At 36.7% G+C, this 13780-nt stretch overlaps 1 protein-coding gene across 11 annotated transcripts in view; it reads right to left on the reverse strand.

The window, feature by feature from the left end:
• The window catches only part of raw (NDT-like domain-containing protein raw), a 57239-nt gene that overhangs the window by 23363 nt on the left and 20096 nt on the right, over nt 1–13780 (reverse strand). For 9 of the 11 annotated variants that reach the window (XM_089733236.1, XM_028182977.2, XM_089733234.1 and 6 more), the window contains exon 3: nt 3836–3948. In XM_089733236.1, coding sequence (XP_089589362.1) covers nt 3836–3948 — 113 coding nt within the window. Of the gene's footprint in view, nt 1–3835; nt 3949–5302; nt 5524–13780 lie in introns of those variants that run through there. The other 2 variants (XM_089733235.1, XM_028182976.2) reach the window with 1 other exon arrangement.

The raw sequence follows: 13780 nt of genomic DNA on the forward strand, positions 1-13780 counted from the left end.
TGTCCCTAATGAACATAGGCTACTTTTTTAAATTTTTTTTTTTTATTTTTTTTTTTTTGGTTTCATGTGTGTTTTAATGTTTCCGAAGCGAAGCGAGGGCGGGTCGCTAGTATACATATATGGGCTTTCGTGCGAGTATACTTACAGGATCGGGATTACTTTTATTTCGTATCTTTCAATAATTAATACTAATATTATAAAGAGGAAAGATTTGTTTGTTTGTTTGTTTCGAATAGGCTCCGAAATTACTGGACCAATTTGAAAAATTCTTTTGCCATTAGAAGCCGACATTGTCCCTAATGAACATAGGCTACTTTTTTAATTATTTTTTTTATTTTTTTTTTTGGTTTCATGTGTGTTTTAATGTTTCCGAAGCGAAGCGAGGGCGGGTCGCTAGTATACATATATGGGCTTTCGTGCGAGTATACTTACAGGATCGGGATTACTTTTATTTCGTATCTTTCAATAATTATAAGCAAATATTGAAAAAAGTACTTAGTTAATGGAAATAGCTTTTTCCTTAAAAGCAGCTTGACTTGGTTTATGGTACATATTAGATTATAAGTGCCGAAAATTTCATACGATCATTTATTGTGTAACTCTTTATTTAACCCATATAATTCGTTCAGTTCAATTCTTCAAACTATCCAGAATCACCGTCACAGACTTTTACTGGTGGTAGGACCTCTTGTGAGTCCGTAAGGGTAGGTACCACCACCCCGCCTATTTCTGCCGTGAAGCAGTAATGCGTTTCGGTTTGAAGGGTGGGGTAGTCGTTGTAACTATACTGAGACCTTAGAAGTTACATCTCATGGTGGGTGGCGCATTTACGTTGTAGATGTATATGGCTCCAGTAAACACTTAACACCAGATGGGCTGTGAGCTCGTCCACCCATTTAAGCAATAAAAAAAATAAAATAAAAATAAGACATAATTTTCATCGATACACGATTCGTAATTTTTGATGTCGTCGGAAAAAATCGATTATGTCATCTCCATAATTTTGTTACATAATAATTTTATGCTTAGTCTTAATTTAAACATGGTCAAGGTTCAAGTTTACTAGTATTTCGTTTAATTAATGGAAACTACTATTACCGATTTCTCCTTGAGAAGCTTTCATTGCATTTGATACTTAAATCTTACTAGACGATGACCGAGCTTCGCTCGGTTTTTTTTTTTTGATAACGCCATCTTGTTGAGTCTTTAAAGCGGATAGTTGCCCTCAATTAAGAAAAATAGTATTATTATTCGCCAATAGATGTCGGGAAGAGTAGATTATTGAAAACACGAATAAAACTACATTTTCTGAAAATAAATCGTAGCTAGATCGATTTATCGCCCCCGAAATCCCCTGTATACTAAATTTTATGAAAATCGTTGGAGCCGTTTCCGAGATTCAGATTATACAAGAATTGCTCGTTAAAAGGTACTAGAGGTGCCGCAGTAGTCGAAATTCGACTACAATTAATTGGAATTGTAAATTTGTACACTATCATGATTGTATTTTCAACGCCAAGACTACACTATAGAAGAATATTAATAAAGACAAACAATATTTAATCTATTCTCAATTTGACCACAGACGTCAATAACAAAAGTTTGACAATAAATAAATAGTATGCATGCGTGTGTGTCAAATACATGGTAGTGTGTGTAATGTTTTCTTTATTGATTTAATGTATCTGTTATGCATTATTTTAAAGAAATATTAGCCTTGTGCACTTCTTCTCTATATTCTCTATAAGTGTGGAAAATTTCATACTCCTCCGTCCGCGCAATTTTCGTAAAAAGGATACAAAGTTTTTGCTTCACGTATTAATATATAAAAAATAAGATATCTAAAATCAATGTGGGCGGTCACTTTTACTTAGGTAATAAATAGTATTTATGGACAAACAGCTCTTACAAAATTAAATTACTTCTTTGATTTCAATTTAAAAATTATTGATTCCCAATGACGTCTGAATACACTTCATTCAAGCCAAGATTCAGCAGAACGGTGTTTTCGTGAAGCAGTGTATATACCCTCAAACGTTTACGTGTTTAATAATGTTGATTGTAGTCCCGAGATTTACTGTTGATAAATCAACAACACGGGGCGAAGCTTAACAGCGTTGGCCCGTAAATTCTTCAGTATGACAGATATTTATTAATTACACAATGGACTTGTTACTTTGAGATATAATCGCCGCCAACTGCGAATAAGGTATTGTTATTTAACTAACAAGCATTTTAAACGATTTGTTTGTGTGTCGAAAATTATTATTTTTATTATTTTTTAAATAAATTTTTGTTTTTGTTTATTTATTTATTAATCATAGCATTTCATGCAGTCTCTATCTAAATTTGAACGGTCACTTTGACTTCATTTTTGTTTGGAATTTTTAGAGCACTACCTACACTTTATTAATTAACTAAAATACGTAAAGATGAACAGAAATAGTACAAAAAAATGTACATTTAACTGTCTTAAATATAAGTGGTATTTATTTTGTTATTCGTAAATATTATTATTTATGGTAATTATTATTTAAGTTACAGTGACAAACAGTGGGATTTTTTCTTATCATTTACTATTTCCTATCAACTTTAGGTATTTATTTAAATAAATAAATGAATCACGATTTTCAATGAAAGGCAAAAATGATTAGGAAAAAAGTTACTTCGGAGGAACGCCAATAATTGGTATTATTATAAGAGCGATGCAACAACAGCAGGGCCATACATTAAGCGGAGGATTGCTCTTAGCAGTTGCAACATGCGGAACAATATAATATGGTGGAATGCCATGTATAATCTATATATATAAAAGAAAGTCGTGTTAGTTACACTATTTATAACTCAAGAACGACTGAACTGATTTGGCTGAAAATTGGTGAGGAGGTAGCTTAAAGCCAGGAGAAGGACATAGGATACTTTTTATCACATTCCCGTGGGACTTGACATAAAACGTATAACAAAACCCAACTGACAGCTAAACGTAATATATGCTATGGTTAATTGTGTTAATTATAGTAGAATTTTGAAGTTGACTGGTTGATGTGTTTGAAACAAACCGTGTGGCGGAACAAAGTTCGCCGGGTCCGCTAGTTTTAAATAACATAATGACATTTTATGTTGATTCAGCCTATAAACCGATGACGTAAGCGCGTTATCGTTCAATTTAATCGATGAGCCGGCATCGTCGCCACGGAACATAATGTAATCCTCCTCGGACATTGCCATCTTACGAAAAAAAAAAAAACACGTATCACTCCCGAAGCTCATTCATTAATGTAAACGAATAAACAAATTTTACAAACATTTCACGTTAGTTTAGTTTGGTTAACGCTTCGCTTCAAAAATCATTATCAATAGGTTAATTACCTCGGGCAAATAGATAGTAAGATCGTGGTAATATTCGGGGATATCAAGCGTTTACGTCATTTTCCGATAAAAAAAACTGAAGTTATGTAAGCAAAAAATGCATTTAAAGTTAAAGCATTAACAAATTCGGCGAATAAGTTTTCTTATTTGTCCCTACCCAGCTGATAATATTATAGATAGTATAGAGAACACATTCAGAATCATATTTTATTATTATGTAAACTCTGATATCACGTTTAGAGCATACATCTGCACTATACTAATTACATGTAGTTAAATTTATTTAGTTTTATAATGGCAATTATTTTGTAAATTTGCCTAGCATTGCAAATTTGAAATACTTTTGGGACAAAATTAAAGAATCATGAAAACTGTTCTTGAAAGTGATTATGACTGACCAAGTATTGTATAGTATTATTTCATCGGATCCGTATGCCTATTGTCTATATAAAATAAGTTACATTACCCTGTGTCTTAGTGGGATACAATTCGATGTCGTTGAATAGGCTCTGGATGCGATCGGCAGATGCTGGATGATCGGGAGGCCCCACGCGGCACTCCCAAGCGCTCGCAACCTCCCTGTAACAAACAAAACACAACTATACTCTAACTGGGTTTTTTTTCAATCTACACAATATGATGCTTCGCGTTTGTTTTGAATGGGAAAAACACCAGGAACAAACAATAACATTACAGTTATAGAGAAATACTTACATTGTTTGTTTTACGAATGATTTTTTGAAACGTAAAGTATAAATGTGACAAAAACAGTACACAGACATATTACAAGAACTTTAGTCAGTAACTAAACAACAAAGATAATGACAAGCCCTTTAAATATTTTGTTTGTTAGATACGTACCATCTAATCAAAACATGTCCACTCATAAATTTTAGATCGTTGCTACACATTTATTTAATCAAAGGAAAGCGAAAGGTAGTTTCTAGATTTTTAGGTGAACGAACTTTTTTTTGAAATCTGATGTGTATACTCAACCCGCTGAGGTCTCTATAAATTCCATTAAGGAGGAGTATATCACAATCCACAACTAGCATAATATATTAATGGTTCGGAAAAGTATTTTTTTTCCAATTTTATAGGTATAAAACCATATGTTAAAATCCGTCAAACAAACGAGATCCGAACGTGCAGAAACCGGAAAATATCATCAGTTCGTGGGAGCCGTCACCTTTTTGTCCCGAGTAACTAAATCCTTTTTTGTATCCATATTTTTTTTGCTATTGATAGAGCGTGGTTTGAGCACGCAATTTGCTTTGCAGCACATAACCTTCCCGGCCATATCTGCTGCGAAGTCATGCGTTCCGATAAAGACCGAGATAGTTATTTCCGAGGTAGAGATTCCGCCTTAACGTCTGAAACTAGGTACCGAAATACACGTTTCTCTATCGACTTCATTAAACACTAAACACCGGCTAATCCGTGAGCTCATCTGCCCAAAAACCATCATAGATTTAATAAATTTATTTACAAATTTTATAATAGGTAAATACTATTCAAGTACAATAATCACTTAAGAATGTGATAATTTCATTCAGAAACATCGTTTCATTGAGATGAGAGTGCACTATCAAAGATCAAAGGGGTATCTCTCGATTGAAAATGGAAACAGAATCAAAATGAACAATAAGTACGGTATTCAAATAAGTCATGCTTTTCAGCATGGTCACCGAAATACATACATAGGTAAAGCTTATATACACACACGTCTAGACATAATGCATAATGTATATATTGTACTAAATTACACGTGAGAATTGAAGTGATTATGAACACAAATTCCTTTCCCACGATAAAAACTAAGACGTCAACAAAATTACTCTTGTAATACTATATATACAAGTCAGCAATTTAATGGACACACACATTTTGTTTAGCTAGACGCCAGTTACATTCGTAATATACTCGTACTTACAAATAATGTTTGACTGTAGATGAATAATTATTATTGACACAATCACATTTATCTATCAAGGCTGCGACTATCAAAACTTTTGAAATACCAGAGTAAAAATCAAATACTATGACTGTTATCAAACAAATTATGATTGGCCTCATAATTTTTGTTTCGTTAAAAACGAATAAATCAAGTGCTACACGGGTAATGTGTGTTTACGAGACGAATACATGCGCAGAATGATACAAAACAAATGCCTTACTGCGCTTTAGTTAAGTGTAATTGGATGATACAGAATGTGACGCGCCACCAAAGGCAATAGCTGCTATTGACCTACACAGTCACTTTTTAATCGTGACCTCATGTCGATAAGGCAAACAAGATTTTCCTGGCAATAACGACAGCTACTATGAATCTATGAAAATTAATTTATTGACAGGATGATTTGCTTTATTAGTGATTATTTTACAGCATACTAAGCTATGTAAGTAATAATAAAGTCGTTTAGCATTTTAATCACTTAGCTAAACATTCACGAATGACATCCCCACTGAAAGAATAACATCTATAATAAAAATAGATCCCAAAACAAATACAATTTGCGGAATTACTGGTGATAAGAAATACTGTGATACCTCGCGGGTGTGTACCACCACTGTGTCTATTTCTGGCGCGAAGAATTATTACATTCCGGTTTGAATTATGGAACAGACCTTATACTCTTATACATTCAATTTGTGATGTCTCTCCTTCTCCTCCGATATCATAAATATCACGATACCCGTTAATAGTAGCCACCAACTAATAGATTACAGTAGACTCCACACTATAGAAGTTAATCGTGGACAATTTTTTTCAATTCAATTTATGATATCCAATACGAATTAATTTTAAAAAATTTGCTGAGTACCTCAAAATTACAACACAGTCACTGTATCGTACACATAACGTATCTATGGCCTACATACAAATTTCTGTATAACCACGGGCCCTATTCGTTTTGCCTAGAGGCCGCAAATATGTATTCAATGTTTCAATGTTCTACATTTGGTGGCCATACCAATTCGTAACCTTAGTGCTTTCTACAGTATTCCGAGAAGTACATGGGTATTACACACAGGTACATACTTACTTATACGGGTGGCAATTACTCATTTGAAGCTGTCATTGGCTGTCCTTTCAAGAGAAATGATTAGAATGACTAATTCAATAACGACACATTTTCTAACAAGTTCTAGAGAATAATACAAAAATAAAACGCAAATCCGTTATCATTCAATTGTTCGACTTCAAAAAAGGTGGAGGTTCCCAATTCTACTGTATTTTTTATGTGTTTGATGTTTTTGAAAAAATTGAAAACTGTAATTTCAGATACGGGACCCATTTATAAACATGTGTTCTTGAGTTATCCTTAATGAAAAATATTTAATAGATTTCGACTGATTATATGCTTATTCTGTTGAAGTCGTTTTTTTTTCCTAAAATTTTGTAATTTTTTTTCCAGAAATTCTTTCAGTAAGTAAATTTTAGTTACAGTAATTTTTTTAGTTACAGTTTATTTTAGTTACAGTTAGAAAACTGTTTTAACTACTGTAGATCGAATTATCGGAACGAAACCCAATGACAATTTTCCACGTTTATTTTTAGTGAGTTTTTTTTTTTTAAATATAGCCGTATTCAAGCCATTCACGGTCATTCGGCCCCAAAATTGGATTCCTGTACTGTGGGAACCAGAAGCTGATATACATACATACTTATCGATTACGTTTGAATATATAAATTACATGTCGATAATAAACACGCAGACACAGAGCAAACAAACCTGACCAACCAAACCATCATACCAATGTTTGCCCTATCTGGGAATCGAACCCACGAACCTCGGCGCAACAGTGACCGGCACTAACTACTGCACCACCGAGTCAATCACTTAATCGCGTCACTTACTTTTGGGATTAATTATGCATCAATTCTATATCAAATAATCTCCTAATGTTTTGGTACGTAATCATTGAAAAAGGATACCTTTATTATCTTAGAGTTACTCGAAATTTATTCATGAGCGGAGTGGATTAAAGTTTCAAAGAAATGCTATCTCAGTCTGGGGATCGAATAAAATATCCACATTTCGTCGACGGAAACAACGTGACGGTTAAATTAATCCGATTACACTATAACATTTCGAGATTGTTCTTAATAATTGCCAAATGTCGGGTGGTTTTCTATTGTTGGTCAATTTTATCAAATTTCTTTGTCTTCTAAAGTTAAATTCCTAAACCTGTTATTTTAACCTGTTTTTTTTTCTGTTACTTTAACGACCACTCAGAACGATAGGCACGTTTCAGTTCAATCTACGTATTTTAAGGTCTAATCTCTCTACGCTGTTTATACTACGGTCCAGGGTGGGTTCCTTTTTTTGCAAAGTTATATAATATGTACTTCACGATGCAAGAGTGATAACGTCTTATTATAGCCTCAAATCTGGATAACTTATACATCATTTATAGTAGCAGTAGAATCATTCATAGAGGGGGTGCTATAGGCCCATAGTACTCATCAGTATCACCGTACTACTTATTTCTTCCATGAAGCACTAATGAGTTCTTGCGTGAAGAATGATTTCTTTACGTATATGGGATTTCCAAGCTACAGTAAAATAATTCGGGATGTGGTTGGTTTAAAATACTGTAATTTCAAACGCCTTACAGCATCAAAATGACTAACAGAAAACAAATATCTGACGAAATAACATTTTGATGAATAGACCAATCCAAATAAAAAATAAATTTTTACATTTTATTTATTGCTCAGATGGGTGGGTGAGCTCACAGTCCACCTAATGTTAAGTGGTTACTGGAGCCCATAGATATCTACGACGTAAATACCGCCACCCACCTTGAGATATGAGTTCTAAGTTCTCAGTATAAACGCATTACTGCTTCACGGCAAAAATAGGCAGGGTGGTGGTACCTACCCGTGCGGACTCACAAGAGGTCCTACCAGCAGTAATTATGCAAATTATAATTTTGCAGGTTTGATTTTTATTACACAATGTTATTTCTTCACCGTGGAAGTCAATCGTGAACTGTGTTAAGTACGTACTTCATTAGAAAAAAAGGGTACTCGCCTGCGGGATTCGAACACCGGTACATCGCGCTTAACACGAATGCACCGGACGTCTTATCCTGTAGGCCACGACGACTTAATTCCACTAACTATAAAAATGAATTTTATTAATTATATAAATTAATTATTTTATATAGAATTAATTATTCCTGAAATCCAACACAAAAGTGGAAGTTGTTTTAATAATAAAAGACGAAAAAAAAATCGATGACTTAAAATATGCAGAGAGAAGTTTAAAAATAACTACTAGAGAACTACCTATATTACGTTAAGTCTAGCATGTTAACATAATATTATGTACTTTTCTGAAACTGAAGAATTAATATGTAGCAGTATATTTTCTATTAAAACACTTGTGTCAACATTAAATCTTACTCTAGCTAAAGAAGCACGTTATATAAATTGCAGCATGACAATATGATTGGAGGCGCTCTTTGACTGGCGGTATAACGCGAACAGCTTAATCACACGTAATTTAAGACTAAGATGGTAGGTAACATGATGTGTTTAATTTTTTTTGTCACGAGAAAGTAATTTCAGTTTTTTGTAATAAAGTTTCTCACACGCTATCAACAGTCATGTATAATGGTTGTATATGTTTAGTGTATGTTTAGGGCCTACATAGGTGAAAGTGTTTTCGAAAATGAAGAAAGATTAAGAAAGAAGTGTAAAAGATTACAAAAACGACATTAAAAAGTTTTTATATTGAGCGCAGTGTAATGTAATTAATGATCAAATGACGCGCTTTACTTTTAATAGAACTATAATAATTTTTGATCCGTTTAATACATAAAAATAGTTACTTTATGTTTATCCAAATTTAGTTTTCGGGTACACCCCTTAGAGTTAGAGGTACAGCAATGCCTCAGGTATCTGATGTCTTAAGCAGGGTCGGAGAGTTACCAATTAGAGAATTGCCCAAGTTAACAAATAACATAATGACTAAGCTATTGGGCATCAAAAAAATCCCGAACAATTAATTATAAGGTGCGTAGCCACATTCGCGATGCGGTGTCTATGGACTCCGGTGACCGCAACAACAGATAGGTCGTGAGCTCCTCTGGTAAATTTTTTCCGAGAAACTTGCTCACTACACGCCTACCGACCGCGTCAATTATAATGTGAAATAACGAATAAAATAATACTTTCATACAATATTCCAAACAATTCGAACTTGTTCATAACGTGAATAACATTGGTTATCAGTATATAACATCCATGATCACGCCTTTAATTATTTATTAATCTTCTATCAGTCATAACTTCATCGTAAATCGCCGTGGCCTAAAGGATAAGAGGGCCACCCCCGTATCTTTAGTCGTTCACACGAGCTTAAGTCGACTCGACTCAACCTCCAACGCGCGTTTTGGTATGCTTAGTCGTAAAAATAAACTTCACTCAAACGTCCTTGGAAAATTTTCCTAACCGGAGTGGAGTAAACGAACTGTCAAGTCAAGGTACTAGGCTGCACTAAAAGTATCGGGAATGAAATATTTCCACTGTTCCTGTCATATTAAAATATTTTTAATTGAAAACTCCTTGGTTTTAAAAATCGAATACCATTTATTTATTTAAAAAAAGATTCTCGGTCTTGTCACGAGGTTTTGTCAAACTTGTTTAGTCGTTGAGAAAATGGAATTGACTCGAGAAAATTCAAGAGCGATTATTTATTATGACTTTCGAAGTGGTTTAACACAAAAACAGTGTGTTGACCGGATGATTTCTGCATTTGGTGATGAAGCCCCATCCAAAACCACAATTTATCGCTGGTTTGCTGAGTTTCAACGTGGACGTGTCAAGCTCAGTGATGATCCCCGTCAAGGTCGTCCAAAAACTGCAGTCACCCAAAAAAACGTTGATGCTGTGCGTAAGCTGATTGAGGAAGATCGACATGTGACATACCGCGAAATTCACGCAACTTTAGACATTGGCATGAGTCAAATACAAATAATCTTGCATGAACAATTAGGTGTAAAAAAGTTGTTTTCCCGATGGATACCGCATTCGCTCTGTGAAGAGCAAAAAGCGGCTCGCGTTACTTGGTGCGTCAGAACTTTCGAAAGATTCCACGCAGGATCCTAAAATGCTGTATACAACATTGTATCTGGTGACGAATCCTGGATATACGCGTACGAACCCGAAACAAAAAACCAGTCACGAGTTTGGGTGTTCGAAAATGAGTTAAAGCCAACAAAAATTATTCGTTCACGGAGTGTTGCAAAAAAAATGGTGGCCACGTTTGTCTCCAAAACCGGCCATGTTACGACTACTCCTCTTGAGGGACAAAGAACGGTTAATGCAGAATGGTATGCTAGCATTTGTTTGCCACAGGTCGTTTCTGAACTCCGTAAAGAGAACTGCAACCGCCGCATCATCCTCCATCACGACAATGCGAGTTCTCACACCGCGCACAGAACAAAAGAGTTTTTAGAGCAAGAAAACATAGAATTATTAGACCATCCGCCTTACAGCCCCGACCTAAGCCCTAATGATTTCTATACTTTCCCTAAAATAAAGAATAAATTGCGTGGACAGAAATTTTCATCACTTGAAGAAGCTGTGGACGCCTACAAAACGGCCATTTTGGGAGACCCCAACTTCCGAATGGAATGGTTGCTTCAATGATTGGTTCCATCGTATGGAAAAATGTGTCAAATTTCGCGGAGAATACTTCGAAAAGCAATAAATACATTTTTAAATAGTAATGTTGTGTCACTTCGTTAATTCCCGAAATTTTCAGTGCCGCCCTCGTACGTCGCGACGTACCTTGAATGTTCCTCAAGGCTGGTTTTCTATCAATTTCCAAATAGTATGTGGACCGCAAATGGAAATATATGATATTGTTGTGCGATGGCCTGGATCTGTGCATGATTCGCGTATATTTTGATAATTTTTATTAATAAAGTAAATAGTTCGAGATTAGACTCTTGTTTAGACTCGTGGTTAGACATTTGAAACTCCTTATTTTATTTACCTTCATAAGAGTTATAGATTATACACTTAATATATTGATAAGAGTCATATTTTGCTTACTACCTAATAAATAAAGTCAATCCGATTATAAGTTTTATTTATGTAATAATAAACTGGTGGTTGTGGAAAAGCACTTCAACAACACGATGCAATCAAAATCACACAAAAAATGCGAATAAAAATACAAAACCGGGTCCGAAATCTAAAATAATAATGGGTTAGAAAATAAATAATACACTTTCAAATTTACCGCACGCACACATATTTACGAATCACTCAGCAACTAAAACATCAAACAAGTACAATGCTTCTAGTTTCAAACAGACAGCGGCAGCTTGACTTTGTCATTAAACAATGACCATAGACTACAGAACTCTATGGGTTTGATGCTAGCTTGATCAAATTTTCCTCAAACTGATGTTGTCGTCGTGACGCAATAACGCGACTCTACCTCACTCGAGGACAGTTGAGGAATATTGTTTTTTTTTTCCTACCTATGCTGATAGCCTTGAGAGGCTATTTCAGCTTCGCCCTAACGTTTGTAGGTGAGCTCACGGGGCTCAACCGGAGAGTTGCTAACACTGACCCTAGCAAGAGCAGTGCTTCGCAGAATCTACCACCGGATCGGAAACGCGACCCACTGAGAAGATCCGGCGAGAAACTCAGTGGGCTGTGTCTGTGGGTTAATTCGCTCGTCGAGCCCTTCGTCGCAAGCGACAGGTTCGACTAGGACGGTGACCGGTGCTTGTGGTGCCTAAAAGCACCGTTAATGGATCAGGAGGATCCGTAATGACGTGCTTTGGGCGACGTCGACGGTTTACCATTCGGTCTACTGGGTCGGGTATGTAATTTCCAGCGGCTACGATGAGAGGGTTCTCATGTCATGGCGCCTTCTCAAAATGGCGCAGCGATGCCGACTGTAGATACTTACTAAATGAGTCGAGCTCCAGGTCATCGTGGAGATCCACGTTCCTTAGGAACCATGGCGCTCCGACGGCTATCCTGCAGAATCGGGATTGAATAACCTGAAGGGATTTCAAGTGGGTGCGGGCTACGTGAGCGAACACTACGCTTGCATACGTCATGACGGGGCGTATACAAGTTTTGTAGAGAGTTACCTTATTACGGAGGGACAGTTTGCTTCGACTACAAAGCATTGGGTAGAGTCGTCCTAGTATAAACGCGGCGCGATCGCGAACCGTTTTTATGTGGGGACGGAATGTCATCCCTCTGTCGAGGGTAACGCCTAGGTATTTGACCTTCGAGGCCCACGGTATGGGCTGGCCAAAGAGAGTGATGGGGCTAACGGCGGAGGTGTTTGCGCGCCTATTAAGGAGTGGGATGCTCGAAGTGGTGTTCGGAAGGCGACCCCTTTTGAAGAGCACCACAGCTTCCGGAACCACTGTCCCATGGTGGCTACTGCGATCTGGAGTCGCCGATGAAGCAAAGACATCTTCCTATACGAGTAGTAGATAGCCGTGTCATCGGCGAAGAGCGCTAGATGGGTCTCCGGAGACCGGGGTATATCATTGATATACAAACTAAATAATAACGGGGAGAGCGCGGAGACTTGCGGGACTCCGGCAGTCAGTTGACGGGGACGAGAACGATTTCTCTCTACTCGATATCGAAACGAACGGTTCGACAAGAAGTCTCGTATGATGAGCACGACTCTGTCTGGCACTCCCATGTTATACAGTTTGTAAATTAAACCGGTGTGCCAGACTTTGTCGAACGCCTTCGCGATATCGAAGAAGAGAGCGCCGGTCGGGATTTGTTTTCGCCTATTTAGCCCTATCAGGATGTGCTCCGTGAGGCGGTGCACTTGTTGTACGCACGAGTGTTTAGCGCGGAATCCGAACTGTTCGTCTATGAGAATTTTGTTCGCGGTAACAAAGTCCCAGAGGCGTTTCCTAAGGAGGAATATTGTAATGGTCGACTAAAAATACCAAACTCGAGTAAGTTTGGGAGGAATGCTCGAGCATCATCGGATGAGTTAAGAGTGGAGGACTATTTGACGAAACGTCTAAAGATAAGGGCACCAGTGTAACGTGATGCGATAATAATGTGTTCAATTCTCGTGGGCAGATTCAACCTTTTTTCCTATCTATACTTGACAGGCTATCTCAGCGTAACCTAACAAGTAGGTGAGCCCAAGAGGCTCAAACCTAATGACGTTATTAACACTAACCCTAGCAAGAGCATTGCTTCGCAGAATCTACCGCCGTATCGGAAACGCGACCCACTGAGAAGATCCGGCGACAACTCAGTGGGCTGTATCAGTATCTGTGGGTAAGATTCGACCAAAATTAGTAAAGAAACACGTAATTTACAAGTGTTTACTAACAATGTCTTCCATAAGAAGGAATAACATCGTATAAATTGTCGATGTCGATT

This window comes from Bombyx mandarina, chromosome 15, assembly GCF_030267445.1.
Source record: "Bombyx mandarina strain Sakado chromosome 15, ASM3026744v2".
Taxonomy (NCBI): domain Eukaryota; kingdom Metazoa; phylum Arthropoda; class Insecta; order Lepidoptera; family Bombycidae; genus Bombyx; species Bombyx mandarina.